We start from the raw sequence: 22,401 nt of genomic DNA, 5'->3' as shown, positions 1-22,401 counted from the left end.
CTTAGTGCGTCTTACTTACAGCCAGATGCTTAAAGGACTCATTTATTTCATTTATTCTTGCCGTTCACGCTGAACACTGAGTTGTTATACACACTGCCTCAGATCACTGTGGAGTAGACTTCCAAGCTCGTGTCATAATCTCTAGTTTGAAGTCCCTATTGGACCTATTTTGTAGCCTATTTCATTAGATGTGCTGAAAAGTGGGGCTGAGAGTGAAAGATTATAAATGTGCTTCGTTAAAGCGGTGTAGTGGAGAAAAGTGGCGACTGGCGTTTCTGCGCGTGTGCACACGTACGCACACATACACGCACGCACGCACGCACGCGTGAAGGTTGTGTGTGTGTGAATGTTGTGTGCGTTTGTGTGTGTGAATGTTGTGTGCGTGTGTGAATGTTGTGTGTGCGTGTGTGTGTGTGAATGTTGTATGCATGTGCATGTGAATGTTGTGCATGTATGTGTGTGTGTGAATGTTGTGTGTGTGCGGTGTGTGAATGTTGTGTGTGTGTGGATGTGTGTGTGGTGAATAGTTGTGAGTGAGGACGTGGCATGTGGTGAAGTGAGTGAGTGAGTGAATGTGTGGTGAGTGGTGGTGATGTGTGTGGTGAGGATGTAGTGAGTGGGAGGGGAGTGTGGTGAGGATGAGTGAGTGGTGAGTGTGATGTGTGTGAGTGTGGTGGTAGTGATGTGTGTGATGTGGTGAGTGATGTGAGTGGTGATGAGATGTGAGTGAGTGAGTGAGTGAGTGAGTGAGTGAGTGAGTGAGTGAGTGAGTGATGCACGCTTGTGAATGTTGTGCGCCTGTGAGCCTGCAGCTGCTCCCATAGCTCTGAGACTGGCCAGTCGCGCACACGCACAGTGGCCGTCATGTTGCCGTCCCTGCTGTCACCCAGCCTGCGGAGAGGAGGGCTCTCCGTCTTGGCCGCCGACTTGTGACACCCAATATGGCAGCCTTCTCCTAATTGATGCCACCTTGTCAACACTAATTATTGGGACTGCGGCAACGAGGAGGCGGCTAATTAGCAGACTAACGATGTTTGTCACTTCGGGGCCCGACCCAGATATTTAGGGAAAAGCCAAGCTCCTCGTCACCCTCACATCTGCTCTCGTTCTTCTTCTTCTTCCTTTTCCTCTCTCTCTCTCCCCCCATTTTTCACATTTCAGTTCTCTGCTCTTTTCAGAATACATTATCATCATTATTATTATTATTTTTTTATTTTTTATACTTTCCTGCATTAATTCGGCGTGTTTGATGTCTGGCTCTCCTCGCCCGCCCTCGTCACGTACACGCCAAGACCGATTAGGCCGACGCGCGAGCTTTCCGCCGCTTGTTTCTCCACAGCGTAAAGAAGGGGGAAATAGGCGATCTTTGCAGCTGTGAGAACGGTTGTCGAGGTGCTCACATCGTTTGTTTCCAGTCACATCAAAGACGTTTTTGGGTTTTTACGTTTTCAGAAACGGGGTTTTTTTTTTCTTTAACGGGCTCAGTGCTGTAGTTAACTGAACAAGGAAGGTTGGGGAAGGAGGTGGGGAAATTATGAAGAAACAGAGTGTGTGTGTGTGTGTGTGTGTGTGTGTGTTTGCGTGCTTTAGTGTGTTGATTGTCTTGTGTGTGGTGTTGTGTTTTGCAGTGCCTTGTGTGTATTTGAATGTGTGTCTTTACATTCGTGTGTGTTTCTGTGTGCGTGTGTTTTCATCTGTCTGTTGTGTGTGTGTGGTGTGTTGCACTTCACCTTTTTGGTGATATTTATGTGTGGCGTTTGACACATTTTTTTTCGAGCGACGTTTTTTGCACTGCAGCGGTTTACGAACCTGAACAGCGCTGCCTCGCGTTCTCGGTCGACAGGTTTCTTTCTCTGCTGTGAGCCCTTCAAGGGGGGCGTGCGTGCGGACGCGCGTGATTTCATCTGTATCTCTCCACAGTGAGTGGATGGCATTTGCCATTCCAGAATGCCTCTTTAGGCGTATTTTGTGTAGGCAGATCGACGACATTGTTTCAGCCCGAACCCGCACGTTTACTGCTGACTGCAGACAGGGGTAATTACAGAAACACAGAAACAGCGCTCTGCCTCGCGTCTCTCCAGGTCCGACACCGGGCTCTCTCTCCCTCTCCGCTGTAAGGCCTTCAAAGGGGGGGGGGGGAACACAGCGCTGCGCGGAACGCCGGATTTCATGCTCGTTATTCTCCTCCACAGATAAGAGTGGATGGCATCCCCCCGCCTTCCCAGAATGCCCTGCTGTACGAGACCGTTCCGGTGGTGGAGGGCAGCCCCATCCAGCGGGACATGGTCTTCAGCCCCGATTACCTGCACATCTACCTGCTGAGTGACAAACAGGTAAGCGGCAGCGACCGCGGGGAACGCCGCGCGCGGGATCGCTTTGACAGGGTCCGCGTCCGCGCACACGGGGGCCAAGTTCTATCTGTCTATGGGGGCGGCAGTGTGGTATAACGGCTAAGGAGTTGGTCTTGTAACCTGAAGGTCGCAGGTTCGATTCCCCGGGAGGACACTGCCGCTGTACCCTTGAGCAAAGGTACTTCACCTGCGTTGCTCCAGTATATATCCAGCTGCATAACTGGATACAATGTCAGTCGCTCTGGATAAATGCCTGTAATGTAATCTATTTTTTTTTATTTTAAATATCCTGGTTTAATCTTTAGCGATTTTACTGCGTGGAACTGCTTCACCCTCAGAGCTGTTTCTCTGAATTGTGTTGTAGATTGAGAATACTCTTCTTTTTTTTTTTCTTCTTCCCCTGCGTGCTCCTTATTTTAAACTTCCTCGCCAGTGTTGGTATCGGCTCGTACGAGGCGGTGTGTATCGGAATTGAGTGCATTATCTGCGCCGGGCCGGTGCGCGAGCGAAATGGTATATTAACACAACCAAGGGCATGATTTTTATTACCATCGCATTTATAACGCGAGTGCGAAATCATTTGTTCTGAAATGTGACAGCCTATCTCGGAATAATAAGGAAACATTTGTCAAAAGGACTTAAATGGGAACCCGGCACTGTCGAGGGTTTTTTTCTTTTTTCTTTTTTTTCTTCTTTTCTTTTTTTTGTGTTTTAGAACCGAAAACCGGAATTTTCAGACACTTCATTTCTAACATCTGCAGAAGACAGGAAGACAGACGGGACGGGGGACGGGGGCGGGTGGAATGGGGGGTTTATGTCTTTGAATTCCTCCTCAGCTGTGTCTCTGTGATACGCGGGGCCTCTCTGGGAAGCGGTTCCGTTTGCCGCGGACGCGCGGAGAGCGCCGGCGCCGTCTTTGGAGCGCCATTGTGGCTGCGGCGCGCCGGAGACGAGCGAGGCCGACTCCGAGTTCCTCTCCAGCTGGTTGAGGAGGCCCTCACGCGCCCGCGTGCCCCATAATGCATCTTTCACACACGCTCATTCTTCCCTTTTTATTATTTATTTTTTATTTTTGAGAAGCGGCGCATTAATTGAAAGGAAGCACGAATCGCTCTCTCATCGGCAACAGATCTCGCCGAGCGAGGCCTTTTCTGGTTATTATATTTTTAGCCTTGCCCTTTTGCCAACACGTCGCCTTGTGTTAGAGAAGGAAAGAGGGGGAGGAGGGGAGGAGGGGAAGGGGAGGGGAGGGGAGGGGGGGCAGGAGCTGCACCTTTTGTTGGTGAAGGTTGAGAAGATCAGGCAGGTGTCAGGCCTCTACACCAGCGCTCGCGACGATAAACAATCGCGGGGCTGACAAAAATGAAAAATAAAAAACTAGGCCGCAGCATCCGCGACGCGGTTGCATCACGCGCGGAAGAGTCGGCGGCGTTCCTACGGAGGGCGAATTTTAATTTTGCACGCCCGGCTACAGACGCCCACTGAAGCCCCTGTTTCACAGCCCGGCTTCCCCAGGAAAGCCCGGAGACTGAAACGTAAACGCGCTGCAGATCGTGGCGTCTTTTTTCTCTCTGTGTGGCGACGAAGCGGAACTCAACCCGAAGGAAGCTTCCGAGGGCTGCGGGTTCGAAGCTCCGAAGGAACATTCCGTCTTCCTCGGGGCGCGGCAGCCTCCACCTGTACGGCAGGTGGAGAGAGCGGCTCGTCAGACCTGCTTAAACTGCAAGACGTGCTCCAAAAAACCTGTTTAAAAGAGAAGCGCATTTTGGGGGAGAGGCGGAACGGATGAGGCTCGGATGAGATCGGACTGATAGATGAGAGGCAGGAGAATCTCGGGGAAGACGGAGGACGGGGCGGGGGGGCGGGGGGGGTTGGGGGGCAGGGGAGGTAGAACGGTGCACACCGTGCTGCTTTACCCATGAGGAACGGCCCGGGGGTCCCTCCGGGGGGGTCCCACCAGAACGAAACGCGAAGCGGAGCGAGGTGAGACAGACGGAGGCGGGGCGTCTCCACCCTGCTCTGCTGTATTTACTCTGCGTCGGGCGATCGTGCATTAAAGACCGAAACGGACCGCACACCCGTCCCATTCCAGACATCGATATTGCATTTAATGATTAAAAGGGGGGGGGAGGGGGGGGTGCGCTGCACGTTTAAGAAACACAATCTCGCCGCCGTGAATTGATCGTTCTGAAAGTGGCACTTTAAAAAAAAGAAAGAGGAGCCTTCTATTCTCGGGATGATGGAACGGCGTCTGTGTGAGCTATCGGTTCTGGCAGCGCTGGTCCGTTATCTGTCTGTGTGACGGCTGGGGAGGGGGGGAGGGGGGGGGGCTGGGGGGCGGGGAGCGGTTACCTGAGGTCCAGCGCCAGACTGGGGGGGGGCTTCGGGGGCCATGCCCACGTCTCTCTGGGCCCCTGTGGGATTTTAAGGAAACCTTTAATGTGTCTGTATGAATAATGCACGCGGTGCACACATGCAGTCTGCACGGCATGCTGAATATTTCATCCGGTGCTTCTGCCCGGGCACGACTGGCCCCAGACCATCAGACTCACACACGCCAGGCTGTTTAAGCTGAGAAACGGTCTACGCGAGTTAGACATCTTATATTTGCAGTTAAGCAACCCGGTCTGGAATGGGGCAGTTATAAGTGTTGGCGGGTTTGTAATCAGTCAGCCACAGTCAGTGCTGCCAGACTGTCTGTCAGTTGCAGTCAGAATGACTGACGGTCTGAGAGCGAGTCAGAGTCACTCAGTGTCTGTGGCCATCTCCAGCGACTGCCACAGACCCCGAGGTGGCCACAGACCTTGTCTGTAGCGCTTTTGACAGGCAAAGGACTCGGACGACGGTCAACCCCGGCTGTTCCCGAATCGCGTTGGGGTCCTGCGCTCTGGCGCCCGTGGGCCGCTCCGGGCCGAGCCGCGAGCGTGAGCGTGCGCGGAGAGAGGGCGGTGAGAGGGCGGTGAGAGAGGGCGGAGAGCGTGAGCGGAGAGAGGGCGGTGAGAGGCGCGGGTTCTCACAGCTCCGCTCTCTCTCCCCGGCGGAATAAATTAGCGTGGAAGGTGCGGCGCTGCACCCCGCCCACCCACCGGCTGCCACGGCGACGCCGCGACACCGCTGCTCCGGGCACCGCGGGCACACCGCGCGGGCACACGCCAGGAGGAGAGCGCCAACAAAACAACATGGCCGAGCTTCCATTTACTGAGCCTGGCGAATGGAACAAACCCTTTGGGTTTGTTGTTGTTTTTCATCAGTTTCTGTATATCTCTCACTCTCTCTCATTCTCTCTTTGCTCTCTCACTCTCTTTCTCTCACTCTCGCTTTCATCTCTCTCTCACTCTCTCACTCTTTCTCTCACTCTCACTCTTGCTCTCTCTCGCTTTCTCAGAAGTTTTGAGCTCACAGATCCTCTGATAGCTTTTTTTTAAATATACATTTTTATATATACAATTGAGCGCGGAAGAAAAATACTGAACATTCTTGTAGTACTATTTCTGGTAGTGCTATAGTCAACAACTATGCGCTACATTGCCCGAATTATTATTGCTAAATGTGAATGTTTTCCACATCCTGTGTGGAAACAGTAACATCCACATTTATAGTTTCGTAATTCTTTGTAAAGTTTGGTTGACAGACAAATATGAACTTTCTCCTGTGCGATTTGGCCTATAAGGTTCTATAAGGACGCGAAACCTGAATGAGTTCTACCCTGCTTGTCGTTCTGCTGGCAGTGTTTGATTTGGCTTTGATTCAGAGCAGATTTAAATGGACCTGATTGGTCCACTTTGGCTTGCACACGCTCACTGTCGAGCGACTGTAAAGCAACAGTCCGGGCAAATCACCGGATTCGCAACTGACAAAATGGCAGCCGTCATTGTTTTAACATCCCCGTCTGAACAATTGACTGTGGGATTGTGGGAGTGTGTAGTAGTGGGGGCGGGGGGGGGGGGTGCCAAGTCTGCACTAAACGAATCAATATACGCGGGGTGCCTGTCTGCTCTCATGCTTTATTGACAAAATATTATGCCTCTATTCACCGAGCGTCCCCGCTGAGCGCTTTAATATCGTTTCCGTTGTGATCGAAACGTCGTCCCTGGCCAGCCCGCCCCGCTGAATGGCGGGAGCTCGTTTTCAGAACCGCGTTCGGCGCGGGGTGTGGTCCAATCGGTGAGCCAAGCAGAACCGAGGCAAATGTGATCAATCAGAGCAGGAGTTAAAATGACATCACGGATTTAATCATTTTGCCTGGAACTTTAAAAAAAAAAAAGATTTTATTTGTGACTAGATTAGCCACCTAGTTAGAACAGGGCATACAATAGGCTGAATCTGAATTCAATTTACGCTTGTGAAGTTCAGGTGATTCTTCATATTATTGATCTTTGTAAAAACTTATTTTGTTAAACTCATTTTACCCCTAAAAGCCTATCGTTGATCTTTTTTTGTGTGGAATATTTAGTACAGAATGTCCTGGTAATGAAGTAAGAAAAGCTGAGTGGAAAGAAAGGATCTTAACCTTGCCAGAGAAAGCTTTCATTTTGTAGTCCTCTTTTGGATTCTAAACCACCCCGCCTAGAATTCATTTTTGACTAATTATGCTCCTGAGTACTTATTATGTTATGAGGAACATATTGTTCAGGAGTACTCCAGTTGGTGAACAGGATATGAAATGATTTAATGACGCCACACGCTTTATCAAAATGGCCGCCTTTTTTGTAAATGGTAAATGGACTGCATTTATATAGCGCTTATCCAAGCGTTACAATGATGCTCTCATCGCAGAGCAGTTAGTGGTTAGGGTTGGTGTCTTGCCCAGGACACTTTGACATGCCCAGGCAGGTTTGAACCGCAACCTCGACTCCAGACAATCGGGCTACTCCTGAGCTATGTCGCCCCTTCAAAAATTTTTGTAAAAAAAAAAAAAAAAACAGTTATGACACAAAGAGGTCTGTTGCTAAGCTAACTTGACCAAACGAAGAACAGGTGGCTGCTGCTTGGCTGGAGAAAGGTGAGATGCTGAAGCTTGCAGATGAATCTGCTGCAGGTGAACCTGACGCTTGTCGCGAGCGGGCTGGTCAGAGCAGGTGAATTTAGGACTGGTGTTCGATGCGCGGTTTTTAAAATCCAGGAACTGCAGTAGCCTTCATGCTGCTAGTTTTTAATTTTCTCAGCTGTGCAGCGTCACCCGATGGGTCAGCGTTGCTGCCTTACGAAGTTGTAAAGCTCTGGAAATAATCACGATCCCATAACCGCAGACAGGATTTTTCACTTTGTCACACCCCAGATGAAAGGAGGCTCATAGCCATTTTGTCCTCCTGTGAATGTTAATGACTTTTTTATCTTGCAGACCGCCATCAATGCAGACCCCTCCGTATTGTCTTCATCCACAGACTGAGTTGACTAATGCTCAGACACTCGTAACAATATTTATTCGAATTTTAGACTACCACGAATCAGCAGAATTCTTTTAGAAGTTTAGAATGAGTCTAGACTATGTTCTGGTGGAGACATTTTCATAAAATACATTTTCAAACAGTCTTGCTGAGTATGCTAACCACATTTCCACATAAAGCATTTTTCTTACACATAGGAAAAAGCGGGGAAATATAAATATGAATTTTAAACATGCCCGGATAATGACCTCGGTTTGAGGCGGGGTTGTTTTCACGTGGAGCGTTTGCTGCAGCGGAGAGCGAGTGAAAGAGGAAGTGATGCGCATACACAGGCCTTGGTGTTGCAAGCAAGGTCACGTGACTCAGCCTCGACCTATCGGTGTCTGGCGCCGGCTGTATCTGGTGACGCCGCCGGTGTGACATTCCGGGATCGATAAATCGTTTTTTTTTTTTTAATTCTTCGCCCAAGTGTGCGAGAAGCTGTCTTCTGTCATCCTTTCATTCCCCGTTCTCAGTCCCTTTCTCAGCCCGTTTCCCAGAGTGCTTCAGCGCAGTAGCGGCAGGGCCGCGTCGTTTACGTTCTGGAATGCGCGAGCCGCGCGCCCCGGTTCCAGCGCGCTGTCGAATATCTGCGCTGATTTGTGCGTGGAAAACCCCGATCTTTTAACACGCGTGGACGTTCTGCGTATTGTGTTTCTGAAGGGCTTAAGCTGCTCATTACGGCCAACTGTTTGGGGCTTGGGGGGGGTAGGGTTAGGTACTGACGGCTGACGGGGGGGGGGGGGACTAACGGCTGTGAGCTGTTGGATGTCTGAGACCGAGACCAGAACGGTTTTAGTGCATCTGTGAAACTTTCCCGCTTAGTGACCAAACTTTCTCTCTAATTTCGTTTTTTTTTTTTTTTAAGACAGAAAGAACGGGGACACAAGGCTGAGATTATGCAGAAGTGCGCTGTCTGTAGTCTGTGGCTCATGAGTTTTTGTATTTTTTTAAATCATTAAAATAGCCCAGTGTTGCTTTTTTTGCTTTACTTGTTAATTTTCATCTTCACCAAGGTACAGTTTATCATTTGTACATGAGGAAGGAAAACTCTGGAAATAATTTTGGCTCGATGTACCAAGCAATTACGAATCTTTAAGGTCCCTGTAAACCAGTGAAAGGTCCATTTGGCGTAGCCTAATTTTGGGTTTGTGATTTTCTCGAAACTAAGCACTTTTCTGGGTTTTGTTTCCTAATACTGCACTTAAAAAAAAAAAAAATTAAAAAAAATACAAATTACTTCTGAAATTCTGATTAGATATAGATTTTTAATGCGAGGTAATTATTTATCGTGAAATAGCCTCAGTTTGACCAAAACTTTTCTGGCGTGTGAGTTTGTCAGCTTTGCGTGTTTCACGACCCGACGCGTTTAATCCCACCGTTGATGAAGTGTCTTCGTTCGCTTGTTTACTTTTTTAATGTTTACTTTTTTTTTTTTTTTTTTACATCAGTGTTTTTCATTCATTTCTCGCGTGGCAATTGTATTCGTTTCTCTGCATCGTCAAAACCCTTTTGGGTGGGGAGGGGGGGGGGGGCGGGGGCGGCAGCGGCGGGGGAGCGTGTGTTTCCTGAATAGCGGAGTACAGGCCATTTCGTCGTGTCGTTTTAATAAGCCCGTCGGAGCTGCAGAGGCCCGGTCCACACGGCCTTGGGCGGGGCCGTGCGCCTCTGGCCTCGAACCCCTCCGCGGAGCGCTTCTCTCATGTTTTCACAATGCGCGGTAAAAGCAAAAAAAAACCGGCCCAAGGTGAATCGGGCCCTTGTGTGCGTGCTTTTTCGAGGGGGGCCCTTCTGTGATCGAGAGGAATCCTCGATTGCGCTCTGCCACGCTCTGAGCCCCGGATGCGGCCTGAGGTCATCGCCCGTCCGCTGTTTCTTTTTATAACCGACCGGGAAGGTTTTGAAGTGGACCGATCCGATTGGCCCCTTTTCTGTCTCTCTTTCTCTCCGAAGGTCGCGCGCTCTTTTTTTATTATACATCTCCGCGAAATGAAACGAACCGCGCGCTCTGCCATTTTGCTTTTTTTATTATTTTCTTTCTTTTTCTGTTTTTTTTTTCCCTCTATCGTTCAGAACTGCCTCCTTTCATATCGAGACTCGCCGCAGCGGCGAAGGCGAAGTTTTCTCTGATTATTTACGACGCTTATTCTCGAGAAAAACCTCTTATACGAGAAAATCCTTTTTTTTCTTCTTTTTCTTTTTCCAAGGCAGGGCTCACAAAAAAAGCAAAAAAAAAAAAAGCACAGCATTCTTCCCCTAGAAAGGATTTGTGGGGTATGAATATGGTTTGAAGCGGCTGCTGTTTTTCCACAGAAGCTCAGTGTCAGGCGCTGAATGGGCGCAGTGATACGCAGGCACGGTGGCTGAGGCTCTGTGCTCGTGTTGCTCTGCGCTGATCTTGCATCAGGAGGGCCCTGCGCTGCATATTAATGCCTGTGCGGTGCCGCTGATACCCAACGCGCTGTGTGTGTGTGTGTGTGTGCTTCCAGTGTATTAACTGTGTGTGCGTGTGTGTGTGTGTGTGTGTGTGTGTGTGTGCTTCCAGTGTATTAACTGTGTGTGCGTGTGTGTGTGTGTGTGTGTGTGTGTGCTTCCAGTGTATTAACTGTGTGTGCGTGTGTGTGTGTGTGTGTGTGTGTGTGTGTGCTTCCTGTGCATTAACCGTGTGTGTGAGTATGTGCTTCCTGTGCATTAACTCTGTGTATATGTTTCTGTGTGTGTGCTTCCAGTGTATTAACTGTGTGTGTGTGTGTGTGTGTGCTTCCAGTGTATTAGCTGTGTGTGTGCGTGTGTGTGCGCGCTTCCAGTGTATTAACTGTGTGTGTGTGTTTGTGTGTGTGTGTTCGTGTGTGTGTGTGTGCTTCCTGTGCATTAACCGTGTGTGTGAGTATGTGCTTCCTGTGCATTAACTCTGTGTATATGTTTCTGTGTGTGTGCTTCCAGTGTATTAACTGTGTGTGTGTGTGTGTGTGTGTGTGTGTGCTTCCAGTGTATTAACTGTGTGTGCGTGTGTGTGTGTGTGCTTCCAGTGTATTAACTGTGTGTGTGTGTGTGTGTGTGTGTGTGTGTGTGCTTCCAGTGTATTAACTGTGTGTGTGTGTGTGTGTGTGTGCTTCCAGTGTATTAGCTGTGTGTGCGTGTGTGTGTGTGCGCTTCCAGTGTATTAACTGTGTGTGTGTGTGTGTGTGTGTGTGTGTGTGCTTCCAGTGTATTAGCTGTGTGTGTGTGTGTGCTTCTGGTGCATTAACTCTATGTATATGTGTCTGTGTGTGTGCTTCCAGTGCATTAACCGTGTGTGTGTGTCTGTGTGTGTGTGCTTCCTGTGCATTAACTCTATGTATATGTGTCTGTGTGTGTGTGCTTCCTGTGCATTAACTCTGTGTATATGTGTGTGTCTGTGTGCGTTCTGTGCGTTAACTCTTGTCTTTGTTTTTTGCAGGTGAGCAGAGAGCCCGTGGAGAGCTGTGGGCAGTACCACACCTGCGGGGCGTGCCTGGGGTCCGGGGACCCCCACTGCGGCTGGTGTGTCCTGCACAACAAGTGAGTGACACACGCCGCTTACATCACACGGCGGTTCACCCGCCAACGCGCGTCCGCGAAACACGGGGGGGTCCTGTGGGGTCCAGTTTGCGTCCTGTGGACTTTTCAAACATTTCCGTTTGACAGATAAGGAACAGCATCTCAGTGCTGACCGGCGCCCCCCCGCCCCCCCCGCCCTGTCTGGGCCGTTTTTTTAATGACATGGTGATGAAAGTCCGACCCCCAGTAACCGCATATTTACGAGGAGTAAGACGTGAACCCGCAAACCATGAATCTGCTTTGGCACAGATTGACTCAGGATGACATTTATTTGATGTAAGCGAATCGAGCGGAACAGGCGAGATATAAGAATTCCACCCCCCACCCCCCTTAAGTTTTATAAGCAATACGTGACCTTTTTTCTCACCACAGCCCTGAGACATTTGGATTTCAGCCAACCAATCAGAAAGCTTCCCCCCCCCTGGGGTCACGCGCTTCACCCGGTCCGCTCGCGCGATTGGCAGGTGACAGCTGCCCCAGATGTGCACTTCCTGTGGGCCCTCGGGTGGCAGCTGGCGGGGCGAAAGAATTCAGGAAACAGCTGGATTTTCATGACCCCCATTTCTGCACTAAACCACCACCCCCCCCACCACCGTCGCCGCACCGCCACCCCCTCTCCAATCCGCCGACCCGCCCCCCCCCCCCCCCCTCCGAACGCTTGTCATCAGGCCCCACTTTGTCCGGCACACACTTGATAAATTCGCTGAGAGCTCGGTATGAAAGTGCCCTGTGTTCTGTCAGAGGGGGGAAAAATAGAGACCTCTGAAGAAGCGCCGCCTGTAGCTGGAGAACCCTCTCTCTGATTCACACAGTGCAGCGCTTATGGTATTAGTGCTGGAGGAGGTATCAACTCATTCCTGCTGGCAACCCAGACCACAGGGAAATTTTCTGAGGGGGGACAGGGGGGTCGGCGGCTTGGGGGAATAGTTTAAAAAGTGCATTTCAAGCAGGGTAGCCTGTTTAAGAAGAACAGGAAAGAGCGGAGAGACTCCAATGTGGAAGTCATTTTGGAGGAAATGGCGAAGTTTTTGAGGGAGGAAAGAACACGGAGAGATGTGGAAATCTGTTGGGTCGTGTTCATTTTTCCTTCTGTGGTTTCAGCCTTTCAGCAATGATGTTGTGCAGTATAGAATGAGTGCGTGCTCGTGTGTGTGTGTGTGTGTGTGTGTGTGTGTGTGTGCGTGTGTGTCTGTGTGTGTGTGCGCGTGTGTGTATGTGTGTGTGTGTGCGTGTGTGTGTGTGTGTGTGTGTGTGTGTCTGTGTGCGTGTGTGTGCGTGTGTGTGTGTGTGTCTGTGTCTGTGTGTGTCTGCGTGTGTGTGTGTCTGTGTGCGTGTGCGTGTGCGTGTGTGTATGTGTGCGTATGTGTGCATGTGTGAGTGTGTGTGTGTGCGCACGCGCGTGTGTGTGTCTGCGTGTGTGTGCGTGTGTGTGCGTGTGTGTGCGTGTGTGTCTGCGTGTGTGTGTGTCTGCGTGTGTGTGTCTGCGTGTGTGTGTGTGTGCGTGTGTGTCTGCGTGTGTGTGTGTCTGCGGTGTGTGTGTCTGCGTGTGTGTGTCTGCGTGTGTGTGTCTGTGTGCGTGCGTGTGTGTGTGTGGTCGTGTGTGTGTGTGTGTCTGCGTGTGTGTGTGTGTGTGTGTATATGTATGAGCTTGTGGATGAAGATTTAACCTCTTTGGCCTGAGAGCAAAGCGTTGTGTTAAACAATCGCCGCGGTAACATCGTTCCTGTCATCAAACTTTGTGGTGGAAGCATCACGAAATTTGGGTTTATTTTATTGACTTGTTGCTATTAAGGGCAAGAAGGATACGAGCCAAATCCTGGGTCCACAGGAGCTCTGCATTTTAGGGTGAAAAGCCATTTTCCAACAGGCAGACGGACATGTTCTAAATGACCCGAAGCACTTGACGAAAACCACAAAGGAATAACTTACACACAAGAAGCTGGGTTTTCTGGAACAAGCCAGACTTAATGGCATTGCAATATCTGTGATATTGCCTGAACATTACTGTCCACCAAAGCTCTGCATCTCTAACTTGGCAGGGTTGAAGCGATTTTGCGTGGAGGAGTGGGCAAAATGACAAAATTTAAATGCGCAAATCTCATGCAGACATACCTGAGAAGACTCAGAGCAGGAATTACTGCCAAAGACCTTTCTACAAAGTCGATGAATGTTGAACAAAAATATTTTTGCAGCAGGAATATATAGACTTTTGTTTTGTTGGTTACAGTATATATATTTCAATGTGACACATGCACACACACACACACACACACACATACATATATATATATATACATATATACACACGCACACACACATATATATGTATATGTGTGTGCGTGCATGTTTGTTTTTTTTTGTTTGTTTTGTTTTTTTTGTTTTTTTGAGGAAGTGCTTTTGACAGGAACCCAGAAGTAGACGACTATGTTGTTCAGGGGGTGGACCAAAGGAAGCATTGTCCTAGGCCCCAGCCTTCCAAGAGGGCATTGTAGAATTTCAGTGACACCAACTTTCCTCTTCTATCCCTTCATTTTCCCAATTCTTCCATACCTTAATCAAGATAAAGATCTTTAATTAAGATGCAAATCTTGGATTGATGGAATAATTAGAATAGACTTTGCAGCTCCGGCTCGAAAATTACATTTCTTTGCATATTAATGCTGTGTTCCCAGAATTTACATGACCTTGTGACAACCACTGCACAGTGCAATTAATGTGAAATCAAGCAAAGTGATGAGAATAGATTCACTGACTGAATGGCCCTCGTTCACACATTTAACCTCTTCTTTTTTTTTTTCCCCCTCGTGAATTATTATCTCAGAGCGAGACCGAATCTCGCCCCCCCCCCTCCCCCACCACCCCCTCTCTAGTAGAGCAGCCTCAAAATGTCTGCCATCTTGATCTTTCCCCCGCCCTGCGTGCGATTTTGACGCGACACCGGGCCTGTCGGGGGCCGTGAGCCGTGAGCTCTGCGATGCTAAAGCGCTGGAACAAAAGGGGGGGGGGGGGACGGTTGAGTAAAATCGAGAAGTGTGACAGCCCCCATCCGTCTCTGGGACTTGGCACTATCCGGGGGGGGGGGGGGGGGTGGTGTGAGAGATTGGAAGGGGGGGCTTATTGTTCATCTTCACAGGCAGGAGGAGGCCCTAAGACGGCTTATTCTTGTGCTGCTGGTCTTCCCGCCGCCGAGTCTCTCTCTCTCTCCCTCTCTCTCTCTCTCCCTCTCTCTCTCTCTCTCTCTCTCTCTCACTCTCTCACTGTAGCGCAGGGCAACCGGCCTTTTTAAAAAGAATGTGTTTTGATGAAACAGGCCCAAAACATTTCGGCTGTTTCTGTATTTTTGGTATTTGTGCATTGAATGAACTAACAGTAGATACAATGCCTGATTGGAAAAATTCACAGATGATGGTAGTTTGAAATATGTGTGTGTGTGTACATGTGCATGTCTGTGTGTGTGTGTGTGTGTATATATATATTTACACACACACACACAGTTAAGTACAAAAGTACTAGGACAGTGACACGTTGATTTGGCTCTGTACTCCAGCACAGCTTTAAATTGAGGGTGTTTACATCCACACTGGGTGATCCATGTAGAAACAAAAATGATCCTGCCAAATACCTCAAAACTCAGCTCTTCAGCTTGCAGCCAGACAGTGACCGCAGCCACATTGCTAAAGAGCAAGGCAAAGGGCCAAAAATGATAGTGACATGTTATAGTGCTAGCAACTGGTAGCAACGTGTACAGTCAAGCCCATCCTGTGAATCACAGCTAGAACATTGCGTTTAACGTAAACAAACCCTCAAATTAAACCTGACAGTCCAAAACCAGCCCTACAAAATTGTGTCATTGTCCCAATACTTTTGCGTTTAACCACACACACACACACACACACACACACACACACACACACACAAACACACTTGAGATAAAGTTTAAAGAGGCTAACAAAAAAAGAAAGAAAGCGATTTAGCATGCTACATTCATCTGCTGGTCATGCTGGTCCAGTGCAGGCGAACACCAGGGCCCCCTTTCTCAAGTGCAGTTTCCATGGTAACGCGGGTCCTAAACTGAAGCTTGCCCCAGTCAGGATTTGATTGCTGAGATTTTTTTTATTGTGTCCTTACCGTAAACGTATAAAACCTATAAAAAGCATGCATGTTTCGGGGATTTTGAATTGTGGGGCGTGTTGGACACATGGTGCTACTGACGTCAAACCAAAATCAAGTAATCTAGGGGAGGGAGAATGTGCAGGGGGTCGATGTTGAGAAAAAAAGTGATCTTCCTTTAAAGGATGAATACTTCATTTATGTAGGTTTTTTTAAACCCAGTGAGGATCCTGTGTTTCGGTCGATGTTTTGTTTGCCCTCAACTGTGCCCGTTAGAGATGGAAATGAGCTCAAGGCATTAAGCGTGTTTAATTTGCAGTTGGTGGTGAAGAGGTTGTGGGTTTGAATCCAATGTGTGTGCCACTGCTAATGCATCCCTGAGTAATCCGTTTCATTTCTGTCGGTCTCTTTTGCTAAGGTTCATGGCGGTTGTGAGTGGATATAATTGACAGTGGGGAACATGGGAAGGGGAGGGTAATTGTATTGTGGTCATTAAGTCACACGTCGTGACAGTGGCGAAGATCTAAGCTTGTTTGGTTTCGAATTAAAACAGATTTAAAAAGTGATAATAATCAGGATTGGGCCTTGTAAATAAGAATTGATTGTTCTTCATTTGTACATAGCATTATTTTACCTTGTTTTGGTCGATCAAAATTTTACGTGTGATTCAGCTGTACAGTTACTCTGTTCGGTTATTAATTCTGTCATTGCTGCAGTTTAGCTTGTTGCATCTTGTATTCCAAAACACAAACCTAGACTAAACATTGGGGCTATTAGAAAATGTGCATGTCTACATGTCACATATTACAGAAGAATTTATACCGCAACGTGTATAAATCTGGGGCGGAAGTGTAGTATAATGGCTAAGGAACTGGGCTTGTAACCTGAAGGTTGCGAGTTTGATTCCCGGGTAGGACGCTGCTGTTGTACCCTTGAGCAACTGTAGATAATCTACAATTGCTTCAGTGCTGTATATATCCAGCTGTGTAAATAGAAGCATGAGAAAATGTTGTGTAATTCGCTCTGGCTAAATGTTCTAGTGTTCTTTTGCATTGTAGAGTGTGTGGTGTATATGCTGTGAGCGGTGTCCGTTTTTTCAGCTAACAGCTATTGCTGTCAGGGTTAAATGTGAAGTTAGGTTCCAAACCTACTTTACGATCCCCGTACATTTAAAGGCTTATCCCGTTTTGTTGCCAGCGTAAAAGCGGGAGCGTAATTCTTGCAATGTGCTTTAGCTTTTTCTGTACTCGTTATCCAGCCGTTTGTGTTATATCATTTGTTTTAAGGTTGTTTCTTCCCCGACTCTGAAGTCTGTCACTTGCTGCATGCGTATAAAAACAGGTTCGTTTTAATTACACATGTAAAGCCTCCTCAGGTTGTTAATTCTTAATTTGCCACTGTGTTGAAAGAGCCTGTTCCCCTCCCTGGGGATGGCAAGTCTGGAGGTTGCTAAGTGAGACACCCCCCCTTCCACACGCACACACGCACCGACGCACGCACACACACACATGCACACACTCTCTATCACGCACACGCACACACACACACCCCCCCTTCCACACGCACACACGCACGCACACACACACACGCACACACTCTCTCACGCACACACATCACCACACACACACACCCCCCCTTCCACACGCACACACACACACTCTATCACGCGCACACACACATGCGCACGCACACACACACATACTCTATCACGCATACACACACACGCATACAGGCACACACACACACACACACACGCATACAGGCACACGCACACACACGCACACACATGCACACGCATACAGGCACACACACACACACAGGCGCACACACACCTAAAGGCTCGCACACACACACACACATGCACACATGCACACGCATACAGGCACACACACACACAGGCGCACTCACGGTCACACACACACGCACTCAAAGGCTCACACACACACTCACTCACACTCACACCTACACCCTTTTCAGGGCTTTGGTTTGACCTTCCTCCTTTTCTCCTGCTTGTTTTGGGCTTTTTTTTTTTCTTTTTTTTTTTTGGTCTGCCGTTCCCCAAAGGCTCTTTAGCCTCTAGCCCGTCGTGTTAGCCTAGCCAGAGTACGGGGGGGAGGAGGGGTGTGCACCCTGGGAAGTGGCCCGTGTCCATGGCAACGACAGGAAACTGGAAGATAGATTTGTAGAGCGATTCTAACCGGAGCCCCCCCTGCTCTGCGGTTTCTCCGTTACTGTATCTGTCGGGAGGGCGCTGGAGAGCACGTCTCCGCAGACCCCGGGCGCTAGCCTCGTCGAAATCCGCCGGGCCGCGGGGGAGTTAATCAGCCTCTCACAAATACGCGCTAACGCCCCACCGAGCCCGTCAGTCATAAACACGCTTCTCTCCGCCTCGCCGCTACACCTGGCGGCTGAACCCCGGCGCGTCGGCGCAGTGCTATTTCCCAGAGCGTTGTTCTGTTTGTAAGATCCTGCTTTTTTGCCGGTGGCTGTGTTGGCCTTCGGGGGGTTGGGTCTCTGTGTCGCGAACGTTGAGTCGAGGCGGTTCTGGTCTTTAAAATCGGGCGGAAACCGAATGGTGGGATACGTAGCTTTCCTGCTGTATCGCTACCTTCTCGGCCCTTTTATTTAATTGTCTGAAACGTCGTCATTAGTGTCGGAAGCGTGAGTCACGTACTAAATTGAATTAACAGTAAAAGTCGTGAACGATGAGCGAATCCGCGTCCAATAATTCCGCTTATGGGTAGCGATCTTCGCGGCTATTCTGATGATAATTTGGGGGGGGAAAAAATGGAACGTTTCTAATCTGTGGGTAAAGCACGTCTCCCGCCGCTCGGAGATCCTGAAGCTTTTATGTTGCGGTTAAAAATGGAAGCCGCTTTAGACAAAGGAGAGCCCGCCAGCTGGTCTGCGAGAAGCGCGCACCTGTGCGGATGCTCGAGCTCAGATCGCCATCCAGAAACATCAGCAGCTTCGTTTAAAATGCATATCGTTTTTTAGGTCGTTGTGCTTTGAAAGACTTAGAGGACAGAAAAAATGGGGGTTGGGGGAGGAAGGGGGGGGGGGGGGAGGAGGCAGTCCTGGCGATATTATTCTTATTCAGAGTTTAGCCCGTTTCCACTTGTCTTTCTCACTAATCAAAGTCAGATACACAATTAGCCGGGGTCGTGTGTGGCAGTAGCTCTCTCTCTCTCTCTCTCTCTCTCTCATATCGGCGTCTGTGCTCAATTTATCCCGTCTCACGGCCTCAACGCGTCTCATTCGCCACTCGTTCCGGCCCCGAGGCAAAGTCACAGCGCTCGTCAGACAGTGCTGCGGCGCGACGGTCCGGACTGAAGCTGGCAGCACCCACACCGCGTCGCGTTATGAGATCATACCGAGGCAGATCTGTCAGCTGTGCGGTTAAAAAAAATAAAATAAAATAAAATTCTTCTTCCGTTTATATTGTAATCGGGAATGACAGGTGGAGACAAAAAGCTTCGGAGTGATGTCACCGTCTTCGGTGAAAGCAGTCTTCTGTGAAGGCCGGTCTGTGAAAGCCAGTCTGTGAGTGAGAAACCGAGCGGCGAACATCGATGCGATTCTGACAAAAAAAATGGTGCGACTAAAGTGTGAACACGTGATGGAAACCTGTTTTTGGTTTTGGGAAGGACGGAGTGTAGTACAGTGGGTAAGGAACTGGGTTTGTGACCGAAAGGTCTCGGGTTCGATTCCCGGGTAAGGACACTGCCGTTGTACCCTTGAGCAGGGTACTTAACCGGAATTGCTTCAGTATATATCCAGCTGTATAAATGGATACAATGTAAAAATGCTATGTAAAAAAAGTTGTGTAAGTCGCTCTGGATAAGAGTGTCTGCTAAATGCCTGTAATGTAATGTAATGTAATGGGAGCGAGATCTCTTGTCTGTGGGTTTCCATGGTAAAAGGCACAAGAGTCACAAGCTGGACCAAAATGGAGGATGGACGCATCCATCAGTCTGGGCTGGGCCCTGTCTGTGAAGGTTAATATTGGGCCCCCAATCTCAGCTTTTTACAACAACAAAAAAAAAAAATAATAAAATGAAATAAAAAATGCCCCCATTATGTGCAGCACCTCAGTGCTCCCTGTTCCCCTGCAGCCTTTTATGGCCCATTCTGACCCTTATCATATCTCACACACAAGGCTCCTCCCGCTAACTGAAGGTGTGCCGAGTCCATCTTGTCCTCGTAGCGGTGACGGGGTAAATGGGCGTGATGAAGGGCGTGTGTGTTCCTCAGGCGGTGGTGGTGGTGGTGGTGGTGATGGGGGGGGGGGGTGTCTGTCAGCCTGCAGCTGGTGGGATGGTGGGGGGCGTGGGACCATTCCCCCCCCCCCCCTCCCCCCTCCCGGGGAAGGGAAACTTACCATAAATCACATTTCTACCCCCCCCCCCTCACAGGAAGAGAAAAGGGGAGTCTAATTGGGTGGAATTTCATTTCAGGAACATTGAGGAGGGGAAAGTGGTAAAGCAACAAAACTGCTATAAATCTGCGCGCGGAATGAGGAAATTCAGAGATTAGTGTCGTCTGTTGCGTATTTATATTTGCGCTGTGAGAGTTCTTAAATTCAATTTGTGTGAGTGTGTACAAGTGTGTTGTGTGTGTGTGTACAGAGTGCACGCACTGAATACGCGCACACACACACACTCACACATCCACGCACGGTGTGTGTGTGTGTGTATGTTTATGTACAGAGTGTATGTGGGCATATGTGTGTGTGTGTGTGTGTGTGTGTGTGTGTACAGAGTGTGTGTGTGTGTGTGTATGTACAGTGTGTGTGTGTATGTGTGTGTGTTCAGAGTGTGTATGTGTGTGTACAGAGTGTGTGTGTGTGTGTGTGTGTGTGTATGTGTGTGTGTGTACAGAGTGTGTGTGTGTATGTGGGCATGTGTGTGTGTGTGTGTGTGTGTGTGTGTGTGTACAGAGTGTGTGTGTATGTGTGTGTGTACAGAGTGTGTGTGTGTGTGTGTGTGTACAGAGTGTGTGTGTGTGTGTGTGTGTGTGTGTGTGTACAGAGTGTGTGTGTGTGTGTGTGTGTGTACAGAGTGTGTGTGTGTAGACTGGGGAAAGTGTTGCTCATTATACTCAGATGACCGTTTGCCGAGCCTGCTCCAGAGGTGGGCGTGTGCGGACCATGAGATTCACGTCTCGCTTCGATCCGTTTTAATTCCGCGTGTGCGGGGGGGTCGAGGGTCACATGCTAATTTACCCCGCTTGCTTCTGAAGGGACCCTCTGAGCCCCGCGCTGGCTGTTCGGCAGGCTGGAAGAGACCAGAAGGGCAGCCTGCCCGCATCGCCGAGTGATCTGGCATTGCCCTCAGCAAACGCGCAGTCCTTTCAGTAAATAACTCTTTACTTACTGCTGCTCGCTGGCTCCAGATCAGAGCCGCGGTGTGTGCGTTAGCGTCTCCGGTGCGCGGCTAGCGTACACGTGGTGTGAGCGCGGTCGTGTTGTCAGGCGCGATGCTGCTGAGACTAATTGCGAGACGTTCAGAGGGGAGAGAGAGCGTCGGTGCATCGGTCATAATCGTGTGTGCATTTATACCGTCTGTCTTCGTGACCCGCTATTATCTGTGCTGTAAAGTCGATGCATATGCATGCCTCTGCGTATCTTGGAGCGCGTTCTCATGTAATGTGGGCGCCTGTGATCCTGCCTGTATTTAAAAAAAAAAAAAAATAAATAATAAATAATCAGGACTGGCTGCCTGTATATTAGAGTTCGCTTCATACGGCATTTTGTTGTTTTGAGCAAAGTACTGGAGCAGTAGCCGTAGTAGTAAGTTTCTTGCTTTCCTGAAGACAAATATCATGTAACGCGATGAATAAATGAGGTGCTTAGTCTTCATTTCTCGCTGCCCTTTTACAGTCAGACCTCAACGGTTGGCTTTTTGCTCTTCTCCTATTTATTAGCCCATTTTGTGGTAGCGGTGTTTTTCGTGAAGAGAAACCCTTGATGATGTAGAATGGGGATGGAATCTCTTCATTCAGGGTTTACCCCATGAAGAGTAGGGAAGTTTTGGAATGTTTTTTTTTTCTTACTTTTTCTTCCTCAAAATTCTAAGTCGGTGTTCTAGAACTCAAGTTGCTTTCAGTCACCCGCAATGATTGTGACATCATCAATAGAATGTTCAGAACATTCTAATCACATATTTGTGATGTCACACCTTAAAGCGTTCATCAATACAGGCTGCTGTTCTTTGACCAGTGGCACTGGTGTTCAGGACACTGGTGTTCAGGACGCGGTGTTCCCACGGTCGTCGTAAAAAAAACGCATAGCGCCGCGCCCCTCGGCCGGCCGTGGAGAAGGAAGCGCGCGTTAGATGGGTGTATGTTTGTTTGTTAGGTCAATGCAAAATCCCCTTCCTCCTCCAGTACAGCTGTCTCGCACGAACATGTGGAACTTTTAGCTCCACTTAACACGTCTGACAATTGTGCCAGTGTTATAAATGTTTTAATATCCAGCTGCTGTTCAGAACAGTCACTCGGGGAAAGAGTTGTGGGGGGCGGGGGCGGGAGGAGGGTGTGGGGGGGGGGGGGTCACCAGCAAATTATAAAAATGTGAGATTCCAGGAATAAAATTACCTTTACGCATCATTAAGCACATGTTTTTTTTAGTGTCAGGAGGTTTCTAAAATGGTCCGCTGGATATTGTTTTAACAAATGAAAATACAGTAGCAGTCACACGGCTGTATTTCACTCCAAAGAAAACACGCGGAGGCAGCTTGGAAATGAGCACAGAAACGAAGTCCCATTTCGCCACCTCAGAAGTGGAAAATCTTTACGCTGTTCCAGTGGCTGGATTTTCAAACCTAAGTTGGAATCTTCTGAGCAGGTTTTATACGTGTCTGTTGTGGAACTCAATATTTTTTATGTGCCATTTTAACTGATAGATATTATTTATCCTTCTAAGACCCAGCGAT

The 22,401-nt window shown here is 48.9% G+C and overlaps 1 protein-coding gene across 1 annotated transcript in view; it reads left to right on the top strand.

Moving 5' to 3' along the window:
- Positions 1-22,401, top strand: part of plxna3 (plexin A3) — a 172,239-nt gene that overhangs the window by 68,130 nt on the left and 81,708 nt on the right. Inside the window, exons 4-5 of the mRNA XM_064300615.1 lie at positions 2,193-2,333; positions 11,217-11,317. Coding sequence (XP_064156685.1) covers positions 2,193-2,333; positions 11,217-11,317 — 242 coding nt within the window. The remainder of the gene's footprint in view (positions 1-2,192; positions 2,334-11,216; positions 11,318-22,401) is intronic.

The sequence above is a fragment of the Anguilla rostrata genome, chromosome 11 (assembly GCF_018555375.3).
Source record: "Anguilla rostrata isolate EN2019 chromosome 11, ASM1855537v3, whole genome shotgun sequence".
Lineage (NCBI taxonomy): Eukaryota > Metazoa > Chordata > Actinopteri > Anguilliformes > Anguillidae > Anguilla > Anguilla rostrata.
This window is presented reverse-complemented; position numbering and strand designations above follow the sequence as displayed.